The sequence below is a fragment of the Myzus persicae genome, unplaced genomic scaffold, assembly GCF_001856785.1.
Source record: "Myzus persicae strain clone G006 unplaced genomic scaffold, MPER_G0061.0, whole genome shotgun sequence".
NCBI lineage: Eukaryota > Metazoa > Arthropoda > Insecta > Hemiptera > Aphididae > Myzus > Myzus persicae.
In genome coordinates, this window is record NW_019101460.1 from 271,321 (window position 1) to 298,158 (window position 26,838).

Below are 26,838 nucleotides of genomic sequence, written 5' to 3' on the forward strand. Positions count from 1 at the left end.
CTATCTTGAATTCAAATTTAACATTTAACATATCCATTAGGTAGTAGGTACCTACGCAATGACCCCTCTAGACACTTACTGTACAGCAGAGCGGTATCCGCTTGCTCACCTTTTTAAATTTGATATAAATATTTGCATACATTATAATATACTAATATGCCTAAATGTGTCAGTGTACACAAAATGATGCAAAAAATGCCTATAACTATTTTATTCCAGGTGCATAAGAAGGTTTAATCTTGCTACAAAGAACAATTATGTTATTTGAAACAATTTTGGTATTGAAGCCCTGAGGTCAAATAAATATTAATATTTAGTTCTGCTGTATTCATATTTCGTTATTTAGTAGCAAAATATAAAATATTAGTTAGGTACCTATATATATCCGGCAGTAGGCCTGAACGAGTGGAATTGAATTCTTCCATGAAACAGTCTCGGTTTTTGTTTGTATTATTATGTTAAGAGTTCATAACACTTCGTTTAAGCTACAGAAGTTTGGCTTAAGGCCAGGCAAATATTTCTAAATTTAAATACTAGATACCAGACGAACCCGAGCGATATTGGTTTCAAGTAAGTATACATATTTTTTGTTTCGAACGTAAAACATGTTTGTTTCGTACGCTTTTTTTGTAACCATTTGCCTGTGCCATGTTGTGGGACAAGAAAACGACAACATACCACTTTCCATCGGTAAGTATTTAACAAATTAATATGTGTACTAAACTGAGGTAAATTTTGTTTGAGGAACAATGTTAAACACATTTCTGTCAATTGTACGTAGTGGGTTTCTTCGACAAAGAAAACAGCATTGAACAACAGACCTTCGAACTGTCTATCCAAAAAGTGAACATTGACCCGAAATTTGCCAACGTCTTTTTAAAACCTGAAATTAAAATTATCGACCCTACGGATTCTTATATGACTGGCCTGAAAGGTAAGTACATAAAAATATTTGGTAATTCTAAAATCTCTATTTCTGATTTTGTAGCGATTCAATGAATATGTAGTATAATATATTATCCATTATAGGTATATTGTTTAAACATTATGCGTGTTTATAGTTTAGTATGTTGAATATAGGCACTCGAGTGGATCTCCAGCCTTAATTGAAGGTGTTATTCGTGGTGAACATTTTCTATTTCCTTATCATATTTACCTCTTTTTACTTTCGGCATTTTTTTTAGCTGAAATGGTGATATAATAATAAATTGGTTTCATTGTGATAAAAAAAAATATATACACTTATTATACAATGTTTATACATAATATATTAATACTCATTAAAATAGACGAAAATGTATTATTTTTTCTTCTCAATAGGACTAGATGCCGATTTTCCAGATCGTCCTCAATTGTATAAAATTTGAAATTTATATTTCATATTTTAATTGTCATACTTTAGTTATAACACTTTCGCTAATCTACTGTCCAATACCAATCTATGGGACCGTGGGGGAGGGTTATTTTATTATTATTTATTAATTAAAATGATTTCAGAAGAAAAATCATTGCATACATAAAACGATTCTGGGCGAAGGCGGTCTGTCAACTGTCAGCTTATAATATTGCTTGGTTTATTTGATGGTATTATTGTAGTTGATTAAGTAATTTATTTTACTTCTTTACCCAGTCCTAGTGGTAGTATCTGTTGATATCAAGGATAATCAATTTGAAAATATGTATTAATACTTAGTATAAGGTCTATGATTATATACCTATTACCTATACCTATGTAATTTTCTCATAAATTATAAATGAAATTTATAAACGTGCACTGCCGCACTGGTCACTATACCTACCTAATATATATATAAGTACTCCATTTTAAACTTTTAAAATAATAGGAGGTAGGTTCGTAATTACTAATTTGTAAACTGAGGTTACACTGGGTGTTACAGGAAATCATAGGCAATCGTTTCCACTTTCCACCATAGACCTTATAGGTACTTATGTCTTATAAACAAGCAATGAGTGTATGGAAAGCGTAACAACATAGAGGGCGCTTTTTGATTACTCGATTACTCGTACACATGGTAGTGCTGCCGTGCTGGGCATAGTAGGATATGGTAAGAATGTAAGATATTATATAGATTATTGTATTTTTTTCGTAAAGTGTGTTCCTAAACTTTTGCATATTGTTATCAAATCCATCGAGTTTCATTTCAGACCATCCATAAAATAGCAGATTGCTGATAAGTCAATCGGCTTGATTACCTCCCTTCCAGCGGCTGACCGATCTGATGAATTTAGGAACTCACGGATAGGTCTTCATCACTGCGAAATGTTGTTACGCCGCTCGTAAATCGTAATGCTATTTTCAAAGAGCCTTAATAATTATTATTAAGGCTCTCTAGCAGCTGTTGTTACACAGAGTTCTTATCTAGTATGTAGTTCAAGATCTATGGTTTCCACATTTGGTCTCATTTAGTAGGTAATATATTAAATTACCTACCTATAAACATGGGCGGATAGGTACTCTTTTTACTGTGATATATTTATTAGGGCCACACATACCCAGCGCCTATATATTGTATATAAAAAAAATTTAACTTTTGAGTTTTATCGTTGGCACATTTAGTCAACAAATCTGGATCCACTATGTTTCTTTTTGAGCCTTACTTTCGAAATTTCGTTTTGACATAATTAATAACTATCATATTTATTATTTTATAAATTAAGCACAATTAGCAAAAAGCCACTGTCACAATAGCCAATAGGAAAAGTAAAATACAAATAATAACACCTGGTAAGATTTTAAATAATACTGTAGGTCGTACTATGGAGTAAGATTAGGTAAATTATATTATTGTACTTGCTTACTTTATAGTTTTTACTGTTTATTAATGTTGATATGAGAAAAAATGATATTTTAGACATTCACATTAATACGCATTGTATAAAAATAGAACAAATCTAATTTATTACGATACAAAGATATGTTTATAAACGTAGTTACGTAGATAGTAGATACCTACGTCTACGATACCTAGCTCTCATTAATCGGAAAATTAATTATTATTATGGTTGCTTATTTTTGTTATTCGAACAACGATTTTATTTATTTATACTTACATTTCACACATGATTTAGTTTTAGCAAAGTAGTACATGCAGCAAATACACATGTATTTATACGGGTATTGATGAGTCTATACTGAGGCCCTTTGGCCCTAATGGAGTATACAACTATTACAAATACTCATTAATACTGTACAGCCGCCAGGGCGCCAGCCAGTATTATACAAATTTACTTTTATATTATTATTATTCCTTTTTAACATTTTTTTGGGATTGGGGCCTCTGAGTATAATATTGATGGGAGGGGGGGAGGCCTACCGGGAAAATTCCAATTTTCCCGATGGGCCTATCCGGCCATACGGCTTTGTAGTTGGAAAGATTTCTTCGTTACAAAAAAAATTACAGGCCATAAATTTATAATATTAAAATTAGGGAAACTATATTACTCTACTCTATATAACATATTCACGGCCGATATTCTTCATTCTAACGACACTATCTTAGCCACCTTTGCTGACGATACTGGTATAATTTCCTCAAATCTTGATATCAATATAGCAACAAAAAACCTCCAAAATCACTTACTAAAATTGCAACACTAGTTCAAATTATGGAGAATTAAGATTAATGAGAATAAATCACACAATATCACCTTTACTCTCTGCCCTAACGACAGCCCTCCGGTATTCCTTAAAAAAAAAATAATTCCTAAAGTAAACTCGGTGAAATATTTAGGTGTTCATCTCGATAAAAGGCTAACCTGGGCGACACACATAAAAATCAAAAGAAAATCTTTAAATATCAAATTACATAAACTTAGACCTCTTCTCAGCTCCAACATCTCACTCTCCAATAAATTGCTAATCTACCAACAAATTATTCGCCCGGCTATGACTTATGGCATCCAACTTTGGGGCTCAGCCAAAAAATCTAACGTCAATATATTTCAAGTGTTTCAATCAATTAACCTTAGGCTAATAACCAAAGCTCCATGGTATGTTAGTAATCTTTCCTTACATAATGACCTAAAAATATGCACCACTCCTACTCTCGCCCGTTTATATTCGAATTTCCACGCGCACACTCACAATCACCCTAACCCTCTAATTTCTAATCTTTCCTCTGCCACCACTCCCAACAATCCTCCTCAACGCCTTAAATGTAACTAGTCGCATGATTTACTTTTATAATCAGCACAAAAACTTACTAATCAAAATCAAAAATCAAAATGTATTATTGAAGTAGTGTCATTGGATGCCCCCTTCTATCACGCCCATATGCCTTGTAAATAATGTTAAAAAATTTACTTATTGTATCAAATGTATACAGATTGTAAATATATTGTTGTTTTTAAAATAAAAAAAATAAAAAAAAAATACTATTACCTAGCTTATAATATACAGGTATCAATCCAAATTGGCCAAAAGGTATCACCGCACAAAAAAATACTGATTAATGTCATTAATCTTGTTAAATAGGTAGGAAACGTCTTAAGTTGGTACTATTATAAGTACCTACCTATGTTTTTCTTGTTTCTTGAATTTCCAATGTCATCAAAATGAAAAAATTTGCACTTCAATCGCCCATACAACATGTATGTGGCTTATTGACATTAAACTTTTATATTACATTTTCAGTGTCTAATAAAAACTTACGAGGAATCTTGTATTAAATTTTAAAATCATAGTACAATGTATAACCTAAACCTAATTTGCTATACTGGAAAACTCCCTACATCTTCATGAAACTTATATATCTCGTTTCACCACTCCGATCAGCATTTAAAATTCAAAAATATTTGTAAATTGATTTTTATTTTTGTTTTACATAGCTATTAAACTAATCTAGGTGATTATTTTAATTTTCAGTATGTGAAACTATGGAATCTGGGATCGGTGCTGTTTTTGGACCGTCCAGTCTTGAATCATCAAACATAGTGCAGTCACTTTGCGAAACTATGGAAGTTCCACGTATAGATACCAGTTGGGAAAACACACCTGTTGAAAATTTCAATTTTTATTTCAATCCTTATCCTGAACCAACATTGCTAGCAAAAGTAAAGCCCCAACATAAACAAATTCAAATTACATAATATGCAATACAGTTTTGAATAAAATTAACAAATATTTATCATTTAAGGGTTATACGGCTATAGTTCATGATATGGACTGGAAGTCATTCACGTTACTCTATCAGCGACCAGAGTGTCTTCAGAGATTACAAGACTTAATACAAGATTACTCGGGAAAAACAAAACCTAATGACAAACAGGTAGCGGCCATCTCCATATTACAATTGCCCGAAGGCAATAATTTTAGGTAAGTTTTGATAGGTATAACATAAAAACTAAGACTATTAAGATCTTCTAATGTTATTTACTTGAATATTACAGACCGATTTTAAAAGACATTAAGAAGTCTTTAGAAGGTCACATTGTACTCGACTGTGATGCAGATTTAATATTAACTGTATTCAAACAAGCAAAAGAAGTTAACTTGTTGGATGACTATCATAGTTTTATCATAACCTCATTGGTGAGAACTTCTATTATCTATTTTTTTAGTGTAATTTGTTTAGTCAAAACTATATGATAGTTTTTTGGTTGTAGGATGCACATACAGTAGATTTTAGTGGTATTGTGCAGAACTTGCGTACAAATATAACAACTGTAAGGTTGATTGATCCACTAAGCCCATTTGTGGAAAATATTGTGAGAGATTTGAATTTTGTTCAACAAAGAATGAACGTAAATATGGAACCTTTGAAAGCTGACAAACTTACTGTTAACTCCATACTCATATATGACGCGGTAAATGTGTTTGCTAAAGCTTTAAAAGGCCTAGGTATGATAAATAAAATCATCACTGAACCACTACAATGTAAGAACTCGCCATTTATCCCCTGGTCCAATGGATTTAAACTTATAAACTTTATGAGAGTAGTAAGTATGGTTTCTCTCATGTTCATTAGCCAGTAAGTAGTCATTGCATATCGTTTTGATGTTCTTTCAGATTGAAACAGAAGGCTTGACTGGTCTGTTACGCTTTGACAACAAAACTGGTCATCGATCATATTTTACACTAGAAATGGTAGAACTGGTTGATACTGGTTTCAAAAAAATTGGCTTGTGGGATCCAGAGAGAGGCATGACTTATACGAGAACCAGCCTTGAAATGCTTCGTGATTTATACGCCGGGAGTAAGAACAAAACATTTATTGTTTCAACAAAAATTGTAAGTAAAACGATTACACATATTGAATGTTTGTGTACATTGTTGACATACTAAATATGTTTAGATGAATATGTTTTTGTTCATACAATTAGTTTTATTACAATAAATTACAGAGTTTTCATATATTTACATTGATAGACTGAGCCGTATTTGATGTTAAAAGAAGGCCACAATAAACTAGAAGGCAATGACAAATATGAAGGATATGTGGTGGATCTTATACAAATGATTGCTAAAGAAAACAACATGACTTATGAATTTCGTTTGAGAAGTGATGGAAATGGGAAACGTGACAAAAAAACAAACAAATGGAATGGAATTATCGGTGAAGTACAAGAAATGGTAAAGCATTTTTTTTTTTTTAAATGATATTATACATTACTTGTCTTCATCCATCATGAAATATTTAAACCTACTATAATTATTATACAATTACATATTAGCACCAAGAAATATATTATTTTACAATGTTATTCTGTCTGTCTGGCTTTCCTTATTCCGTATGAAATACCCAATCTTAGTTAGGTAGCAGTCTAACTTACTTTTACATTGCTTTATTAAAATAGTATCAATATATTTGGTGAAATTAATTTTAAAATCCACTTTATTAAGCAGCAATGATAGACGATAGTTAGACCCCAAGCTTGATAGTGAACTAACCTTTGACGTATTCACAGAGAGCCGACTTGGGGATCTGCGATTTAACAATTACTCACGAAAGAAGGTCTGCTGTGGATTTTACCATGCCTTTTATGAACTTGGGTAAGTTGGGCGCTTTATACCATCCTGTAGAAATGCTTATGTATTTTATGCAGGTATCAGCATATTGTTCAGTAAACCAGAAGAACCGCAAACCAATCTTTTTTCATTTACCCAGCCGCTTTCTTTTCAAGTATGGATATTTACAGCAACCGCTTATTTAGGCCTGTCTCTGGTATTATTTTTCTTGGCTAGGTATGTAAATTTAAATTCTATGTTATTACTTAAGTATAATATATCAGGTAAATATTTTACTGTTTATAGAATTACGCCCAACGAATGGCAGAACCCTCACCCGTGCAATCCTCATCCACAAGAATTAGAAAACTCCTTATCATTGCTTAACTGCCTATGGTTTTCTATGGGTTCCATTCTTTGTCAAGGTAGCGATATTCTGCCTAGGTAAATGTTTCTTGCAATTTAAAAATGGTATTTATAAAAAATAATTGGTGTCATTTCTAAAATTTCAGAGCTTTTCCAACCAGACTATGTGCTGCTATGTGGTGGTTCTTTGCTCTTATTATGACTCAATCTTACACTGCTAACTGGACTGCATTTTTAACATCGAATCGGATGGAAACTACTATAAAAAATGTAGAAGATCTTGACAAAAAGGGAGGCACAGATAGCATCAAGTATGGATGTGTAACTGATCAATCTACAGCCAGTTTCTTTCAAGTAGGTGCAAGGTGCACACTGCACACATATTTATTCTAGACAGTATTAACTATTGGCTATTAACAAAAATATTTACTGTGATTAAATTAATTAAGACTATACCTTTTTTTTTTTTTTTTTTTTTCCTTCTGAAACCGGGAACGGGTGGGAACTGTTTAGCACAATACTGCCACCCGAACCCGTATCGTTTATTCACTAAACAACATCACAAACAAGCAAAAGAAGTATACATACATGGGGGCCTCTAACCACCCTAGGAATTCGGCCTTCGGCCCACAAATAAAAAACGCGCCTGCCTAACCCGCTCTGCATCCTCCTNCCACAAATAAAAAACGCGCCTGCCTAACCCGCTCTGCATCCTCCTTCCGCCCGAGAATCGCCTCCACCATTCTGCCAAATGCCAACCTCAGACCCTCCGCCATCGCCAAGACTATACCTACAAAGATGAATATCAAATAGTTAAAACTGTGTATCATACAATATTATTTGAAAAATTGAATGCATACAAAATAAATTTATTGAAATAAACATTTGAGTGAGAAATGGGTACCTAATTATTAATTTGTAATTTAATCGTTATATATTTATATGTATATATTTAAATAATGTTCTTAGATATTTATTTTGATACATTAAAGTTGTTATTCAAATGTTAAAAAAAGATTTTGTTTGTATTTCTTCATAGCATATTTTTTTTGGTCATGACAATGATATTAAAATAATATTGATGACAATAACTAGGGAATGGGATTTATATGTAAATATATACAAGGTATAACAGAGAAAATAACTTTTGTTTGTATCAATATTTAAATTTGTTTGTGTATCTATAATATATGGTTATAGACACTTGTGCCACAAATACAATAAACATTTTTTTCTTTTCAATACTGAAAATAAAACATAATAAAAAATTACACTAAATAATTTTTTTATATTTTTTTTTTCAAAATAGCCAATTTATAACCTAATTCAAAAAAAAATGTATGTTGAAAAAGTTTATTTAAATCAAGTAGCTTCTTTCATACAGTTTTTTAAAATACCAATGTTCTTTTAAGTTAATTCATTTAAATCTTAATTACATTTTTCAAAATATTATTTTTGGGAATTTTCAGACAGAAGTAATTCTTAAATCATTTATTATTCATGTAATTGTCATAATTGTTTTCATATCTTTAACTTGTATCAATTAATTTTCATTTGTTAGGTCTTCGTCTTTCTGTTACACCTTGTGTACCTATATTATTATTTATTAAAATTACCAATTTGAAATCTGATAAGAAATGGGCACAATTTAAATCATTCTTTTAACTAACACACTAACTTTATTTTACATATTTTTGATATTTTTGTATCTTTTATACATATTTAATGCATATTTGTAATATATAATATATAATATAAACTTTTTTTCCTTTTTTTACCATAAAATGATGTCAAAATACGTTTTGGAATAAAATCTATTTAAAAATCTCAATAAGTAATAACTTTTTAGCTTTTAATAACATGTAAACTACAGTTCACAATTAACATTGTTAAAATTATGATAAGTCACTATTGTTTATTAATTCATAGGAAATAAATTGTAATGTTCTATGTTCTATATTCAGTTATTATCTACTACCTACCGATTATTTGAACCTTTTGAATTTTATTTTTGCACATTTGTAAAGTTTGAGTGCATACTTGAAATTAAATGCATACTTTTTAGTGCCTATATAGTATATTATAATATTTTTAAAGCATATTTTGAAGGTGAAATTTTTATGACATTCCTTACTAATGAAGTTATTTTTTTTTAGAACTCTGATGTAAATTTATACCAAAAGATGTGGAGTGCTATGGAACTAAATGGTGATTCTGTGATGGTATCTGATAACAAACAAGGGGTGGATCGGGTGAAGAAGGAGAGAAATCATTATGCTTTCTTTATGGAATCAAGTTCTATCGAGTATGAAGTGCAGAGAAATTGTGATCTTACAGAAGTGGGATACTGGCTAGATAACAAGGCCTATGGTATTGCGATGCCATTCAGTTGAGTATGAATCACTTTTATTTTATCGATATAAATGTAATTTTTTAATTTTTTATAGATGCTCCTCACAGAACACTTGTTAACATGGCTGTGTTAAAGCTTTCAGAGTCAGGAGCGTTGATGAACCTAAAAAATAGATGGTGGTCAGTATCTGACAATAAAAGGTGCAAGGTTGGTATAATATTTTTAACTATTAAACGTATATATTCAAATATTTTGTTTTTTATAATTTGACTTAGTTAATTTTTTGCATCTGGCATACACATTTAAATATTTTCAACTAATATATAGATAGGTACCAATTATTTATCATATATGTATACACATTTTTAAACATATTTTAGAACTGTTTCATAAATAATTATCAACGTATTACCATAATTGTATTAACAAAAAAATAACTTTTATAATTGGTGTTAAAACAAGATTCTCTATCATTGTTGTAGTATGGAGAAATTCTGGTTGGTTATAATTCTATCACATATTTAAGTACCTATATTAAAATGTATTACAATTATGAAGTCTGAGACTAAGTATGTTTAACTACTTTTAATTATATTTAATATTAATAATATGCACAGTGAAACCTCTAAATACCGGACACACTAAGTCACCTTCCAATTTCCCGCTATTTGGAGGTGTTCAGTTCAGTTCAGAAACGGTTTGTAGTCTGTTCCCAAGAACAGAAGTGAAATGTTATGGAAAGTTACACTGTAGCGGCTTACAGACTCATAGGCGCAATTTGAGGGGTGCTTGAGGGTGCTTAGCACCCCCAATATTTTTCATATTTATTTTCATTTTAATGGTCATTATGCAGGCATCCATAACCCTAAGATAATATGAAAAAAATTAAAGAGGCTTCAGCACCCTCACCTTTTTTATTAAAATTGTGCCCCTGCTTACAGTGTAGCCATAGGTTAGTTTGAGTTATACAGTGTGTCTATAGACACAACTTGTGTTTGTGATTTTTTTTTTTTTTGGGGGGGGGGGCTAGAGCTCTTCTATAATATTGATTAAGAAAAAAAAATGTTGGAAATGTTTGGCATGGCTCAATTGCCATGTATGAGGAGCTCAACCCCTTATAAAGTACCTCCCCTAATTTTGCGCCTATCGTCATATATTATGTATCACTGAAAATCTCAGCTCGATGACCTTAGATTGATTTACGGTTTGATGTGATATATACGCAGTTTACTAGTACACATTTTGAGGAACTTTCAATTGTTTAATTCCTTTGGTTCGTGAATGCTCAAATGTTTATTTTATCAGCAATCCTTATTTTTATCACCAGATATTGATGAATATTTTTTTTTCTAATTTAATTTGATCCATAGACCATGTTCCTAAACCAGGAATTAACTTAAATGCAGGCTTACAGGTTTTTGAAATTTGCAAATAATTCTGAAACATGACACACTTGTATTCAGTAATTTTTACATGTATTTGAAAATTTCAACTATGAAATAAAAGTAAATTACTTAGTAACATATCATTTTTTTTATAAGTTTATTATTTTATCTTATAAAATGTTTAGTTTTTTTTTAAATTTGGCAGCTACATATGGGGAAGTAACTCCTTAACAGGAGGTGTATTTAGAAAATAACGAAGGAAATAATGGACATATTATGAGATAAAAAAACAAACCTGTATAAAAATAATATTTTACAAAGTAACAATCGAAGGAAAAATCTAAAAAACAGAATTATTTGCAAACTTAAAAAATCTGCAAGCCATGTATCTCAATCAATTTTATGTTTAGAAACATGGTCAGTGAATCAAAGTTACTCAGGAAAAAAATACCTGTTCATATTTGGTGTCAAAAATAAGAGTTGCTGTTCAAAAAACTCAAGTGGTATTGCGCATGCGTAAACCAAAGGAATTAAAAATTGAAATGTTTTCTAAATGTATACTAATGTAATCCCAACTATCACACTATCACAGCAAACAGTATTTCAATCGAAGGTCATCGGGTTGAGATATTTAGTGACACATATAATAAGACGGAACATAATGTACATATATATATACACCGTATTTCCGTACATCAGTTATGAGCTTATAGCTCAGGTACGTATCAGCTATTATTAATATAATTTATTACAATTAATTTCAATTTTTTAGGATTTAAAAAAAGACTCGGCTGAACTTGATGTCAATGAAGTTGGTGGTATGTTCGTCATTTTAATACTTGGCTGTCTGATTGCATTTTTATTCTCTATACTCGAATTTTTATGGAATATAAGAAAAGTGGCTGTTGAAGAAAAGGTAATATACTTAATAATAATACATCACGAGTTAATAGTTATGGCCTTATGGGTACTATAATATGTTTTATTACTAATATTTTATTACTTGGTAAAAATATGAACATAAATTGGAACATATTATACATATTACAAATGTTTATTATTATAATATATCTCCTAGGTTGTATAAAACACTTAATTTCATGATTCATCATACACGTTTATGAATCGTGAAATTATAATAAAGTTAATTTAAGTTGGATTATACAAATTGTGTCTTCAAATGATTTATTGCGTATAGTAATGATACGATATTAATTAAATTATACATAATAATATACTGCAGTATCCATAAAAACACATTATTATGTTTAAACTTTTAAAGTTACACGAATTATAGCTGTGTAATATATTTACCTAAGTATACATATTTTATTTAACGGTTATTAACTCTTAATTGAACATATCCAGACAGTATTCAGTATTCACTGTATTTTCTTTTTAAATCTATTTTTATATTTAAACTTTTTTTTTGGCGCTTACTAGCCATTAAGGCGTTTTGCCACTGAGTTTTGTTGATTAAGACCTTATGTATTAGTTTATCTTTTTCTCTCCATACATGGTCTACTCGCTCTAGCTAATGCTTTCAGACATTTTTGTGTGTTTGATTTGTTGAAAATTCTTTTGATCTCTTCATTTTTTTTCTATCGCAACTATTTCATTCCGAGTTTAGCGTGGAACCATATATTTTGCTTAGAATTTTTCTTTCAAATATAAAGAGTTTTTGTTCATTGCCTTTCGTTGTTGTCCAGGTCTCGCATGCATGCATACATAACAATCGGGCGTAGGTGAGCTTCGTTTTGGTTTCTCTTGAAAGTAACCAGGTGGAAGTTCTTCTCATTGTATGATATCTACTATTTGCTGAAATGAGTCTTAACCTTATTTCGTTATACATGTTATTTCTTTGGTTTTTATCAACCCGCAAATATTATAAATCTAACCTGTTCGGATGAGTAATGTCCTACTCTAAGGTTTTGCATAACTGTCGGCTTTCTCGTTAAAAACTAGTATTTTGTTTTATTTTCATTTATTACAAATCCCATTTTTTTTTAGTATTGTCTAATAATTCAATCGTGCTTGACATTAAATATTTTTTAGATTCTCTAAGGATATCCGTGTACACCAACAACGCATTGTTTCCGATTACGTCCATTTCCTTGTTGCTTATCGTTTCCCTCATTAATCTTCTCAGGCTAAGTTGAGAAGTGTTGGGGACAGCGCATCCCCTTGCCTTAGACAATCTTTAGCCACAAAAGACCTGATGTTTCTCCTAAGTGACGTATTTTGCAAAAGGTGTTTGAGTTACAATTTCTAAATAACCTTGCAACTTACTACTCGGAAAACCAAAATATTTCAGTCCTATCCATAGTTCCTGTCAATGTTTTTTAAGTCGATAAATATTATGTATAAGTTCTTGCAGTCGAATTCATAATATTTTTCTATTATTTGTCGTGCAGTAAAATAATATATGGTCACCGGTCACTTTATATTTTATCCACCATTTTATAATATAAAATTTTAAAATATATCTCCACCCAGCTAAATTAATTGTATATTTATACGACCAAATTAATTTAATTTAGAACTAAAAACAGATTTTAACAATCCTTTAGTGATAATAATACTATCATTAATATTATAATACAATTTAAAAAACAAAACATTTTATCTATATCTACAGAGTAGTATGTATTTGTATGTTCACAGTTCGTTTTTCCACGGTAAAATTTTTTGTTCAAGCAGGAATGTCCCGCGCTCAGACGACACAGATTTACAGTATTACACATTTCACACTCAGTGTCCACCTATTTGCGCCTCACGCAAAAATATTTATTGTGCACACATCAACAATCTTTTTTTCATTAAACTTCACTGAAATAATATTTATATATTTATATATCACAAATTATTAAATTCATTTTTTTACTGTGATAAATTAATTCTAAATTATATTTACACAAGTTTTATTACTTCTCTAGTAAAAGGTTCATATTCTACAATACGATCATGAATGTATACACGATTATACATGTATACTATTCAATATATTTATTAATGATATAAAATTTCAAAATTGAGACTAAGCTTATGTTTGCAGATGATGTTAAATTGTGTCGTATAGTTAACTCACAACTGGATGCTGATTTGTTTCAATCTGAGTTGAATATTCTATATGATTGATGCACTAAAAATTATTTATGGCTTAATATTAATAAATGTCAAATAATGACTTTCACTATATTTACATCGACTACTAACTATAATTACTTTATAAATGGTTAACCTCTTCTACGATCAACTAGTCCTATTAAAGACCTTGGTATATTATTTGACCCAAAGCTAAAATCTGACTATCATATTCACACGATTATTAATAAATCGCATCGATTATTAGGTTTTATTAATCGTAGTTGTACGGACTTTACTGATACTGAACATATTCTAAAATCGATTTACTGTTCGTTAATACGACCTATCTGTGAATACGCTTCTATTGTATGGTCTCCCTATCAGACAGGCAAAAAAACGATATTGGAAAAAGTACAACACAAATTCTAACGCTATATCTCATTTAAATGCTCCATATCTAGAGAACCTCACACAACTTACAATCCACCCCTATATATATTAAACCTTCAGACGTTGGAACACAGACGTATAAATGTATAGTTCTTGACTTATGTTTCCTGTATAAGCAGTGGTCGAAGTGGGGGGGGGGGGGTTTCGGAGGGATGACATCCCTCTATTTTTTTGTATTTACATTTTTCCTAAGACTTGTGTTTTAAAATGAAATAATTATTATGATTTTTATATTTATACCTATGTATAAGAAAACTTTTTATTTTTCGTATAGGCCGGGTCAAGAATTCTGAATTGTAAGGCATCCCTCCACTTATATTGAGCCATTTCGACCACTGTGTATAAGCTTTTGAATGGTTATGTTTACTGTCCAGATTTTTATAATCCTAAATGGCTTAAGAAGGTTAAATACCTTATATACTCCCACTTTAAACACTCGATCGACAAAAACTTTTCGTTTAAGCCTACAAGTTACTAACTATGTTAATAACACTGCCTGCAGACTGCAATAGATCAATGCAAACTGTTAATAAATCATAATTATTGTATGTTGTTGTCTATTGTAACAGGGCCTTGCTCGTTTAATACTTAATAAATAAATAAATAAATAAGCAGGTACGCATGTAAATGAGTAGCTTTAAAGTATAAATTAAAATATAAAAAAAAAAAAAAAACGGTATAACCATCGTGAATGAAAAATATAGTTTTGTGTACCTACTCAGTAAATATTTTTGCTTGAGAGGTAAATAGGTGGACACTGAGTGTGAAATCACCGTAATGTGTGATACGGGAAATCTGTGTCGTCTGAGGCAGACGTCCCCGCTTGAACAGACAATTTTGCAAATTTTGAAAAACGAACTGTGAACATACAAATACATACTACTCCACAGATAATATTTATATCTTTTAGAATATTATTGAATAATCAAAACTTACTTAAATAGTTAATTTTAATTGTAGTTAACACTATGGGAAGCCTTCATGGTGGAGTTGAAATTCGTGCTCAAGTGTCACGGAACATCCAAACCAGTGAGGCATGTAGAAGACAGTTCGTCGGATATAACTACTAAATAATTATTATAATATATTATATATTGTATTATTAGCTTATATATTTATATTATTATAGTTATTCTATTTCGTTAAATTGGTTTTTTTTCATTAGGTTCCTCCTACAGTCCTGCTCCTATATTAAGTCCTACCTAGTATGTACCTATAGAATAATACTATCTGCCTATCTGTATTTTTACATTGTGACTGCATGCGGTATGCCTGCATGTACAGAAATATTATGGTCATCAAATAATAGTAGTTATAGGTAGTTAGTTATACATAGCTGTAAGAATTGGTTCCTGTCGCATTTAAAATTGGATCGTTATTTTGGTATACCTCCGAAGACCGATCGTTATGTAAACAACGACGCGTGTTAAATTCGACGACGGTTAGAAAAAAAAATACTCATCCCGCCGCCGCCGATGCGATGGTCATTATAATATTTGTTTGGCCCAACTTCCAAAGACAACAATATAAAGGTCGTGCTCGCGTGCTAAATAAACCGTCGCCGTCGCCTCGTTTATTATTATTTTCCAGACGCGCGTAACCTTTAACCCGGCTGCCAAAGATTATCGTATCTGCACACATCTGTGGTGGGAAAAAATAATTATATATACCTAACGTCGTAGAGTGCAATAAATATGTGTGGCTGCGGATTGCCTCCTCAATAATCGTAGATAGGTCATTGCGACTGTTTCGAATCGGGATAGACACTGGCTGGCAGCCCATTACAATTTGCGTGCGCAATCTAAATATAGGTTTTCAGCGGTTTAGCGAGTGTCTCGTGAAAACGTATAATATAATGTACGGAATTAATAATCCCGTATAATATTATTATGTACCTACATGTGTGAGCAGCTGCTATTATAGCCGTTCATTAATTCCGCGCGCGACATGCAATCCGCAGCTACTGCAGTGGTCCTGTTCCTGTTGTCCGGTTTCGCGGTCTGTGCGGCGAAGGATGTGGGACGCATCACCATCGGTCAGTCATCGATTAAGTATACCTATAATAATATTTTAATTGTATAATTTTTTTTTAAGCGATCGTATTAACTATTTAAGTATTACCTAATATTATATAATTATTATTTATTATGTCATTACCCATACTGTCGTTTTAAAAAAATTTGCCCGTGTCATCGTTATTATTGTGTGCTCTAGTGGGTCTGTTTCCGTCCGAAGATTCGGTAGAACAAATGGCCTTTGAACTGGCCATACATAAAGTCAACTTGGATCCGGCGCTTTCAGACGATGTCAAACTCGAAGGCCGTATAGAAATCGTCGATATCAACGACGGTTATCTAACTAGCAAAATAGGTAAGCGAAAATCCCAATCGCAAAGATTAAAATAAAATTTAATATGACCCATATAAGGTAGAAAATTGTACGTCATTTTATATACAGGGTGATTTTCTTAAGCATGTTCACCCTCATTTTATACTTAAATAGTGCACTTATTCAGATTTTGATTTTTAAGTGTACCTAAAGACCATATTTTCAAATTTCTGGTATTTTTTGTATTGCCTAAGGAGTGTCTTATAGCGATACAAACTTCTGTTTTTCAAACGAAAACCCCCTTTTTCACTGAAAATTATTTAGTTTATAATTTGATGTAGGTATGTAAATAAAAATTCTAATGAGTAATTTTTCAGTTGTTAAAATGTTTATACAAAGGATGTAGTAATCCTTAAAAAAAAGCTTTACTAAAATATCAATTATATGTAATAATGTATGGAGTATTTATACTTGGATACTTTTTAAAAATCATTTATGTTGATAGATCAATAGTAATTATTAACATTTTAAAATCACATAAGTTCCCATCGCTACTTATCCTATTTTATTATCCTTAGTGCAGAAAATTGTATGACATAGAAACTAATTTTTCAAATGTTGATGATGTATTTACATCAAAATTGTCAAAAAAAATATTTGCTGAATAATTAAAACTGAAGGGGGGGGGGTTCTATTAAAAACACAGAAGTCGTTTAGTCACAAAATCATCCTTAAGTAGCACAAAAAATCTCAAGTATTCGCGAATATTGGCTTCAAGTGTATTTAAAAATTCCATCAATCAGAATTAGAATATATCTACAATTTAAGCAAACAATTAAGGTGAGTATGCTTAAAAAATCACACTGTGTAGTATTGTAACGTGTCCGCTCTTAGCACTCGAAATTGAATTGGAATTATAATAAAGATACACAGATTTAAGTTAAAGTATATTTATTAATCCTAACAAACATCTTATAATTTACTACAAGTACGCATGCTCTAGTCATGTGTAGGCTCAGACTCCGACTCCCCGAATCAGTCTATGACTTTCTTATTTAAGCTAACCGTGGTCTCCTTGTTATGATAACGTCAGTAGACGTTAGATGTATTCTAATTCCGAACTTCACCTTTGATTGACGCTCACGCTTTCCTATAATATGGTTTTTTTATTTAAAGTCGACGAATGACAATGATTACATAAATATGAATAACAAGTATTATTTTATAAACTAAATATTAAGGACCATTATAGTAGTCTATACGTTGGGTTAGGTGGACGGAGTGGACCATTGATGTCCAGAAAAAAAATATTCTAATCTGTTCAGAATTTTATCGATGTAGGTACTATCTCATAGCCAGCTTATAGGGATCTTTGTAAATTGTAGATATAATGTAAACATCTATTCTTTTATGTTTTCTTTTTCGTTATCGTTATACGTCGAATTATTATCATTACTACACAGTATGCGAATCCCTCGAGTCCGGTGTTGGAGCTATTTTCGGTCCCGCAGGCTACGAGTCATCGGCCATAGTCCAATCGATATGCGATTCTATGGAAGTACCCCACATCGAAACTCATTGGAAAATGAACCCAAGACAACAACCGAACTATTACATAAACGTTTATCCGGATCCGGTAGTCCTCAGTCGCGGTTATACGGCCATCGTCCGCGACATGGACTGGACATCCTTTACTTTGCTATACCAGCGAGACGAAGGACTGTTGAGGTTGCAGCACTTAATCCAAGATTATTCTGGACTGACTAAACTATCAGATACTGAATCATCGGCCATTAGTATCATAAAGTTACCCGAAAATAACGATTTCCGGTAGGCAATTAGGAAAATTAATTTACTCATCATTTTGAGTTTGAATTAATTGCTGGACAAAACGATTTTTCAGACCTATGCTCAAAGAGGTCAAAAAATCTCTGGAGAGTCATATTGTTCTAGATTGTGATACAGATATCATTTTAACTGTATTGGAGCAAGCTGAAGACGTAGGCCTAATGGACGATTATCACAGTTTTATTATTACTTCTCTGGTTAGTTGAAAAAAAAAACATTATTGTTCTTGCAATTAAATGCTTATTAACCTATTTTTATGTTAAACCTCTCAGTTACAACAATAAGTACTGTGATCATTAGTTTACAACAGTAATTTGTCATCTCTTTAAACAGTTATAGTAGTTTGTGATAATATTATTAATAGTTTGAATTAATTTATTTTAAAAACTTAATTTGCAATTTTTTAATAAGTACTTAATACTTAAAAAATTTGTTACTAAATAACAATGTACATTGTTTTTAAAATTATACACATTTTACTGTTTTTGATTTATTTTGCTTGCATAATATTGTAAAGTTTTATAATACATACATATTATTAGCTACCTAGTCCTAGTTCATCAATATACACATACATACCTACTCGTATATATATTTATATACATATAGGAGATCGCCCCTATTCACTCATCAACACCCAGACCAAACCGATGGGTCTAGAGACTTGAAAGTTTGTACAGAGAGTAATTAGGCAATGTAGGGGCGCGCTAAGAAAGGATTTTTCAAAATTCGACCTCTAAGAGGGTAAAAGGGTTTTTTTATGTAGCTATATAATACACGGGTAAGGCCGTGACGGGACAATTAGTTGTTCATATATTAGTTCACATATTAGTTAATATGTTATATATAATAATATTTACTATATAATTATTTTATCAATTTATATAATATTAAAAATAGACTTAATTTTAGGAAATAGGTAACTTTTTTATACACTCCCATCACTTTTTTGAAAAATATAAATATTTTTTTTTTTCAAATGTGTATTTTATACTTATGAATTATGATGCATTACTTGTATATCGTCTTTATAGGATGCGCACACCATAAACTATGGTCACTTACAATTTAAACGTACCAATATCACTGCAGTAAAATTAATAGATCCGTCAAGTCCAACAGTGACTAGTATAATGGCAGATCTTGAATTCGTTCAACAGAGAATGAATTTGAATATGGAAGTATTTCGAGCAGACACTATTACAGTAATATATTATTGTTAAACAAATTAAAACAATATTTTTTTATCTCATTATACTTCTAAACATAATCAGGTTAACGCGTTATTGATGTTTGATGCGGTCAATGTGTACGCTAAAGCTTTGCGTGGTATTGGTGGCACAAAAGCTGTCAAGGCCGAACCGAACAGTTGTACAAATAGATCGAGTACGGGATGGTCCAGTGGATTTAGTCTTATTAACTTCATGAGAGTCGTAAGTCATTATTAGATACCTATTACAATAATGGCTTGTCTATACGATACATTTTATCAAAAAAAAAAAAAAACAATTTTAAATTCTGAAAGAAAAACAATAAATAACTGTATACCTACTTGAAGTGTTCAAAATATTTTTACCCTTTAGCACTATTTATAAACATTTGAAAATTTTTATTTTTTTCGATTTATATGTGATACAATTTTTGTTTGTATAAGTCAAAAAGCTTCTTTCACATTATTTACTCATTGTTTTGGTCAGTATAAGATTTTGACTAGTTTTGAACTGTTTATGGTTCAAAAAGCTTTAAAATTTAATACAATGATCCTAATTTATTGTTACAATAGCATTTGAAAAATATTAAGAATATATAGGCACCAGTCTTTTTTATAAGCGTTTGAAGTTCAAATGTTGACAAAATTCATTAAATTAAAAATTTGCAAATTATTAAATAGTTAAAAATGCTTAAAACGTTCACTTTTATAGCTAAGGATTGAAAATATAAAACAAAGTGCCACGTAAGAAGTTCAAATATGATAATATGCAAATAATATTATTTCAATCTGCCAGATACAGCTAGACCTACAGTAGTAATTATAACAATATATAATATAAAATATCCTACGCCGACATATAATCTCCGTCCATAATCGTTTTTCGTTATCATTGAATTCAAATTTAACTCCATTCATGACAGTGGCCCACTTGTAACTTACTCTACAAGCGTACATCAAAGCGTCATCCACTTACCCGCTTTTTAATTTAATCAAATCACCTTTAAATTACAAAATAAAAACATAATAAATTATAATAAATGGTAATATTGATATACCAAAAGGTAATATTAAATAACTTAAATTAATATGAAAAAACAATTGATAAACGGTACGAGATTGAATTTGTAACTAATATTTTATTATAATGATGATGTATAGGCATTCAAAAATATAGTCATTGTGACAATTAGATAAAATTCGGAGTTTATAGGTAGAAATTGATGGTCTCACTGGAAAATTACGATTCGACCAAAATTCTGGGTATAGGAGTTATTTCACATTAGAAATGGTTGAGTTGGCAAATACAGGTTTCAAAAAGATCGGCGTTTGGGATCCACTAAACGAAATGTCCTACACGAGAACTAGGAATCAGATGCTGGACGATCTAGTAAACGCAAACATGAACAAGACTTTCATTGTTGCTTCAAAAATTGTTAGTTACTCGTATACCTGCAGTTATCTACATGGCGAAGAAACATTTAATCGATAACATTATATTATAATATAGACGGAGCCGTACATGATGTTGAAAGAAGATCATAAAAATCGAGTTGGCAACGACAAGTACGAGGGATACGTGGTAGATTTGATACATATGATTTCGGAAGAGATCAACATCACGTACGAGTTTAAATTACGGAACGACGGTAATGGCAAGAAAGACAAGAAGACTGGTAAATGGGACGGACTTATCGGAGAGGTTCATGAACTGGTAACTATTATAGTGTACTTATATCTGTTGTTACTTGTTAAGTGAGTATTTGAGTAAATGTTTGTAAATATTATAAATGTAAATATTTTTATTTGAAGGTGCCAAATACTTTTATTATTTTATGTATAACGTATAACATGTATAACAAATGTGTGCATATTTATTATTCAATACACGATATGGGTCCTAAACATAATATTATACTATTATGTATATTGTATTTAAATTGTATTTTTTATATACTTATTTAGTACTTTATATAAAATATAGATATTATTTTTAATGGTACCTATAATTGAATACTTAAAGTTTCTAGTCGTTCGTTTAATTTTTTTTTTTTTGGTAATAATTTCATGAATAGTGTTTTAAAGTTTCATCTGATCTTGCAATTGATTATTTTGTAAATATATTATTTTTAGTGATAAAAATTCATAATTCATTACATAGTATATTCATTCTAGTTATGTTTTAAGTACATGGATATTTTATCAACATTTTGAACAAATAATATAACTTAAGAATAGAAATCCTTAACGTCTTATGAAACTCTAAACTTATTTTTTAAAAAAATAGAATAGAATTAATACAAATGTAATGATTATAATAAATTGTAAAATATATTTAATTACTACTTAAAGCATTCGTCAAAAGAATATTCAATGTGTATTTTAAATATAATGTAGATATTTGAGATTTGAATGGTATTTTAAGTAACTATTCTTGTGTTTTTTGTTCCTATAGAGAGCCGACCTAGCTGTTTGCGATCTAACCATCACACACGACAGGAGAACGGCAGTTGATTTTACGACTCCTTTCATGAATTTAGGTAAATCTATATAATTATTATACTATTATAGTATTATATATATATATACAGCATATTATGTGTAACGCTTCCTTAGTTACTAAATCATTTAAAACTACCAACCATTGCGATTTTCGATTTGTAATCAAGAACGATGATTATTGAATAATATAATGAACTTGAAATAATAGGAATTAGCATCTTGTTCAGTAAACCGAAAGAACCAGAAACAAATTTATTCTCTTTCACCCAACCCTTATCGTTTCACGTGTGGATATATACTGCGACTGCATACTTGGGTCTATCAATTATTCTTTATATATTAGCAAGGTTAGTATGTACAAATGTATTATTAAAAGTTTTTGTGGTTCTGAACTTTGTGTACAAACTACTTTTATTATTAATATTTTTTTTTAGGATTACTCCTAACGAGTGGCAAAATCCTCATCCATGTGCAACGGAGCCCGAAGAACTTGAAAACTCGTTGTCTTTAATAAATTGTTTATGGTTTTCTTTGGGGTCCATATTATGCCAGGGTAGTGAAGTATTGCCGAGGTAAATAATATGTAAATATCTAAATGATAACATATTAAGCATATATTAGACATAAAATGTTAGTGTTATTAATCTTTCAAACAAATGATCAAAATATTATAAGTTATATTTGTATAATGTATGTATTATAATAACTACTTTATATAGGTAGGAATGTAGAATTATATATACTTATAGTTTTGTGTCTACTATACTTTACCGACCTATAGATATAGGTAATAACTAGGGTAGAGAACTTATAGTTGTAAAAAAGCTCTAAATATGCAAAGCACTTATGCACTTAAAAAACCCATTATATACAATTTAAATATGAACTTAAGCATTTTTTTATTTAAAAGTATTAATAAAATAAATTGCATTTAAAAAAATCAAAACAATTACATAATTTAAACATATTTTATACCATAGCCAAATAAACAAAATACATTTTTCTTAATTGTCTTACAAATAAAAATGTTCAAATAAATTTATAAAACGACTAATAAGTCTGCACGATAACACGAATGCACATTCCGCAGAACTGACTAGTGACTACTGAGGTCTGAGACTAAAATCTAAATACTAAAATAATTATTGTCGTTTCTAAAAACGTTTTATAAATAAATCCTAATCGAATAAAAGCCCGCATAGTGATAACACGGCTCACTGTGTTGGTGATGTAGTAGGTTAGTATATGACGTTAGATTGTTATCTATTTATTAATACAATTAATTACAGCGAATTAATATTATTGGCTTATCGGCGATCTTCTGCAAGCGCTTCTATCAAAAATATGTGCCCACGGACAGTCAAAAACCATATTATATGACAAAAATTTAATTAAAATAAAAATGTCAGTGTGGAAAAAATTGATTAAAGTTAAATGTCTCAAAAAGTATAAAATAGCGTATAAAAATGTAAAATATGTCCTAAAAACAAAAAAGACTGAAAATATGCATTTATATGCAAAATAAAAATTTCAAAACTAGCCTAAAATGTATTTGTTTCGTACTCTGCTATTTTTGTGACTGTATAAAACAAATATGCAAATGCTACAAGTCCTCTGCCCTAGTAATAACTAATAAATTACAATTAATATGTACTATAATGTATAAATGTAGGTGAGAAAAAATACAATCTATTGGAGATACATTTCTTATTAGACCTCCCCCCCTCCTCCAAACAAAAAAACGAAGTTTGCCACTGAATTACTCATAATGGTTTATAATGCTTTCTTGTATAATATTATGATAAGACTCGATGTGACTTTTCCCTTTTTTGTTCTAGCACTTCTCACTATCATTGGATCTAATATAATTTCCCTGTATCTCATGGTTATAAATACAATATTGTAAAGGTCCCCACACACTGCCGCGGTGGTGGTGGCGGTAGTGAAGAAAATGAGTCCGGACACAATTTACCGGCACCGCCAAGACAAAAGGAAATGACCGCCACCGCGGCAGAGTGTGGGCACTTTAATACATTACAAATAATAAAATTTCAATAAAACGGCGTTTTAGATAGGCAATTTAGCTACACCGTAGTAAAATAATATTCATACAATTTTTCACCGATGGATGGCCATACATAGTTTAAAACCTGTACTACAAAATAAATGTCTATATGGGTATAATAATAATGTTCTAGAGCTTTTTCAACGAGAGTGTGTGCATCAATGTGGTGGTTTTTCGCATTAATCGTAACGCAGTCATACACCGCTAATTGGACAGCATTTTTAACATCGAGTCGAAAGGAGTCTGCCATCAAACGAGTTGAGGATCTAGACAAACAGTCGACCATCAAATATGGATGTGTTAGAGGGCAATCGACTGCCGGTTTTTTTGAGGTTTTATCAGATTTATTGTATATTTACTAGTTACTATTAATTTCTGTAGATTTTGTAGAAATGTTTTTGATTTAGAATTCTGATGTGAACCTTTATCAGAAAATGTTTAGCGTGATGGAAACATACGGTGACACAGTGATGATGTTTGACAATAAACAGGGTGTAGACCGTGTTAAAAAAGAAAGAGAAGCCTATGCTTTTTTTATGGAGTCTAGTACAATTGAGTATGAAGTCCAGAGAAATTGTGATTTGACAGAAGTAGGAACCTGGTTGGATAACAAGGCATATGGAATTGCAATGCCTTTTAGTGAGTAACTACTATAACTGTCCAATTAACTTTAAACTGCTGTAAGTTTAAAACAATTTTTGTGATGGAATAATAATTAATAATCATAGTATAGGAACCAAATATCTATTTATTGAATTATTAATTTTTTGAATTTTAATTGTATAAATGTTACTACTTAAATGTGACTATTACACCATAATTCGATTTATCGTTTATATTAACTTAGTATAGTGACACATTGCTATTTACAGTAGATGTTATACTTTTTTAATCTTTATCGTTATCTTTCTTCTATTTAATGCAATTTATCTATGATTATACAATATACATTTTTAGATGCTCCACACAGAACGGCAGTTAGTATGGCGTTATTAAAACTTTCCGAATCTGGGAAGCTAATGGAACTAAAAGATAAATGGTGGTCGGTATCTGAAGAAAAAATGTGTCCAGTAATACTTTTTATTAGATTAATTAATAATATTGAAAAATATTAACATCAATTGGTAATGTTTCAGGTACCTAAAAAAGATTCTGCAGAGCTAGACGTAAATGAAGTGGGAGGGATGTTTGTCATTCTTATTTTAGGATGTATGTTGGGATTTCTATTCTCTCTATTGGAATTCTTATGGAACATTCGAAAAGTGGCAGTCGCAGAAAAAGTAATATTGTACATTATTTTTTTATAATAGCTAAATTTTTTCATACACTATTCCTTTTCTATCGCATTCACACAACATTAAACAAATCATAAACAACAGAGTTAACATTTTTTGTATTCTTAATTTATTATTTAACTTAGGTAAACGCGAATTACCAATATTTATTTTATTTATCATTTAAAATTAAAACTGTTTACATTTTTCTTTCATAATTATATCTTTGTAAAGAATTTTCTTACATAGAAATTAAAAAACTTGACATATTTTATCACCAGCAACTAGCACATCGAGATATCGCCTACAATAAGATAGCGGTTGTGAGAAAGGCTCGTCTAGCCACCTCCTCCCAAATGACTCACCGTGAATAAAAGGACATAATAATGTACTATCGTCTATTATTATAATAATCTTTTTGCAGTTATCGCCGTGGGACGCATTCAAGTTGGAGCTGAAATTTGTCCTTAAATGCCACCATTCAACTAAACCAGTGAGACACACTACATATTCGGACGAACCGTCTTCAGAAGACTAAATTTATAAATTCTATATTTACATTTATATATATGTTATATATATATGTACATATATTATAAAATTGCAATTTCATGATGAAGTAGTTAAATTTGGTAATACTAATAAAAATAATATTACTAATTTTTTAATGTATTAATTGAATGATATTTTTTTAACTATGAAAATATATGCTTTATGAGTGAAAACAGGATTTACAAATATTTTTTTGACATATGAACCCATAAACTATTTTTTTTGACTATAGATTCACTTATTGCCTAATATTCGCCAAATTATTTGGCACAACTGTTGAATATTAAATATTGGTACAATAAAATAAGTACATACATAAACTTAATACTTATTCTATATTTCTAAGTTCCTATCACATTTTGCTTCCTAATTTAAAAAGTAATTATCAGTAATTAGTGTTATTTATATGACGTTGAATGAAGAATTTTGAATTTGGCTGTAATTGGATACA

General features: G+C 30.4%; 2 protein-coding genes across 2 annotated transcripts; both read left to right on the plus strand.

Moving 5' to 3' along the window:
- Positions 1-474: 474 nt before the first annotated feature.
- LOC111029180 (glutamate receptor ionotropic, kainate 2-like) lies at positions 475-15,755 on the plus strand. The gene is made up of 16 exons (XM_022308075.1): positions 475-690; positions 782-934; positions 4,886-5,073; positions 5,157-5,335; positions 5,410-5,551; positions 5,626-5,958; positions 6,029-6,250; positions 6,389-6,592; positions 6,928-7,012; positions 7,066-7,204; positions 7,274-7,411; positions 7,480-7,687; positions 9,490-9,721; positions 9,781-9,893; positions 11,844-11,987; positions 15,569-15,755. Exons 1-16 carry the CDS (start codon positions 606-608, stop codon positions 15,680-15,682), a joined length of 2,679 nt encoding a protein of 892 aa, XP_022163767.1. The 5' UTR covers positions 475-605; the 3' UTR covers positions 15,683-15,755.
- A 597-nt stretch (positions 15,756-16,352) lies between these two features.
- On the plus strand, positions 16,353-26,619 carry LOC111029175 (glutamate receptor ionotropic, kainate 2-like). Its single transcript, XM_022308068.1, has 16 exons — positions 16,353-16,643; positions 16,823-16,978; positions 18,400-18,766; positions 18,840-18,981; positions 19,819-19,989; positions 20,059-20,217; positions 21,208-21,429; positions 21,505-21,708; positions 22,450-22,534; positions 22,705-22,843; positions 22,931-23,068; positions 24,695-24,893; positions 24,969-25,200; positions 25,519-25,631; positions 25,698-25,841; positions 26,260-26,619. Exons 1-16 carry the CDS (start codon positions 16,556-16,558, stop codon positions 26,371-26,373), a joined length of 2,673 nt encoding a protein of 890 aa, XP_022163760.1. The 5' UTR covers positions 16,353-16,555; the 3' UTR covers positions 26,374-26,619.
- The last annotated feature ends 219 nt before the right edge of the window (positions 26,620-26,838 follow it).

Coding starts and splice junctions, on each gene's coding strand:
- LOC111029175 (XM_022308068.1), top strand. CDS start 16,556: ATGCAATCCGCAGCTACTGCAGTGGTCCTGTTCCTGTTGTCCGGTTTC. Junction 25,201..25,518: donor TGGAATTGCAATGCCTTTTA/GTGAGTAACTAC, acceptor ATACATTTTTAG/ATGCTCCACACAGAACGGCA. Junction 25,842..26,259: donor AAGTGGCAGTCGCAGAAAAA/GTAATATTGTAC, acceptor ATCTTTTTGCAG/TTATCGCCGTGGGACGCATT.
- LOC111029180 (XM_022308075.1), top strand. CDS start 606: ATGTTTGTTTCGTACGCTTTTTTTGTAACCATTTGCCTGTGCCATGTT. Junction 5,959..6,028: donor TTATAAACTTTATGAGAGTA/GTAAGTATGGTT, acceptor ATGTTCTTTCAG/ATTGAAACAGAAGGCTTGAC. Junction 6,593..6,927: donor TCGGTGAAGTACAAGAAATG/GTAAAGCATTTT, acceptor ACGTATTCACAG/AGAGCCGACTTGGGGATCTG.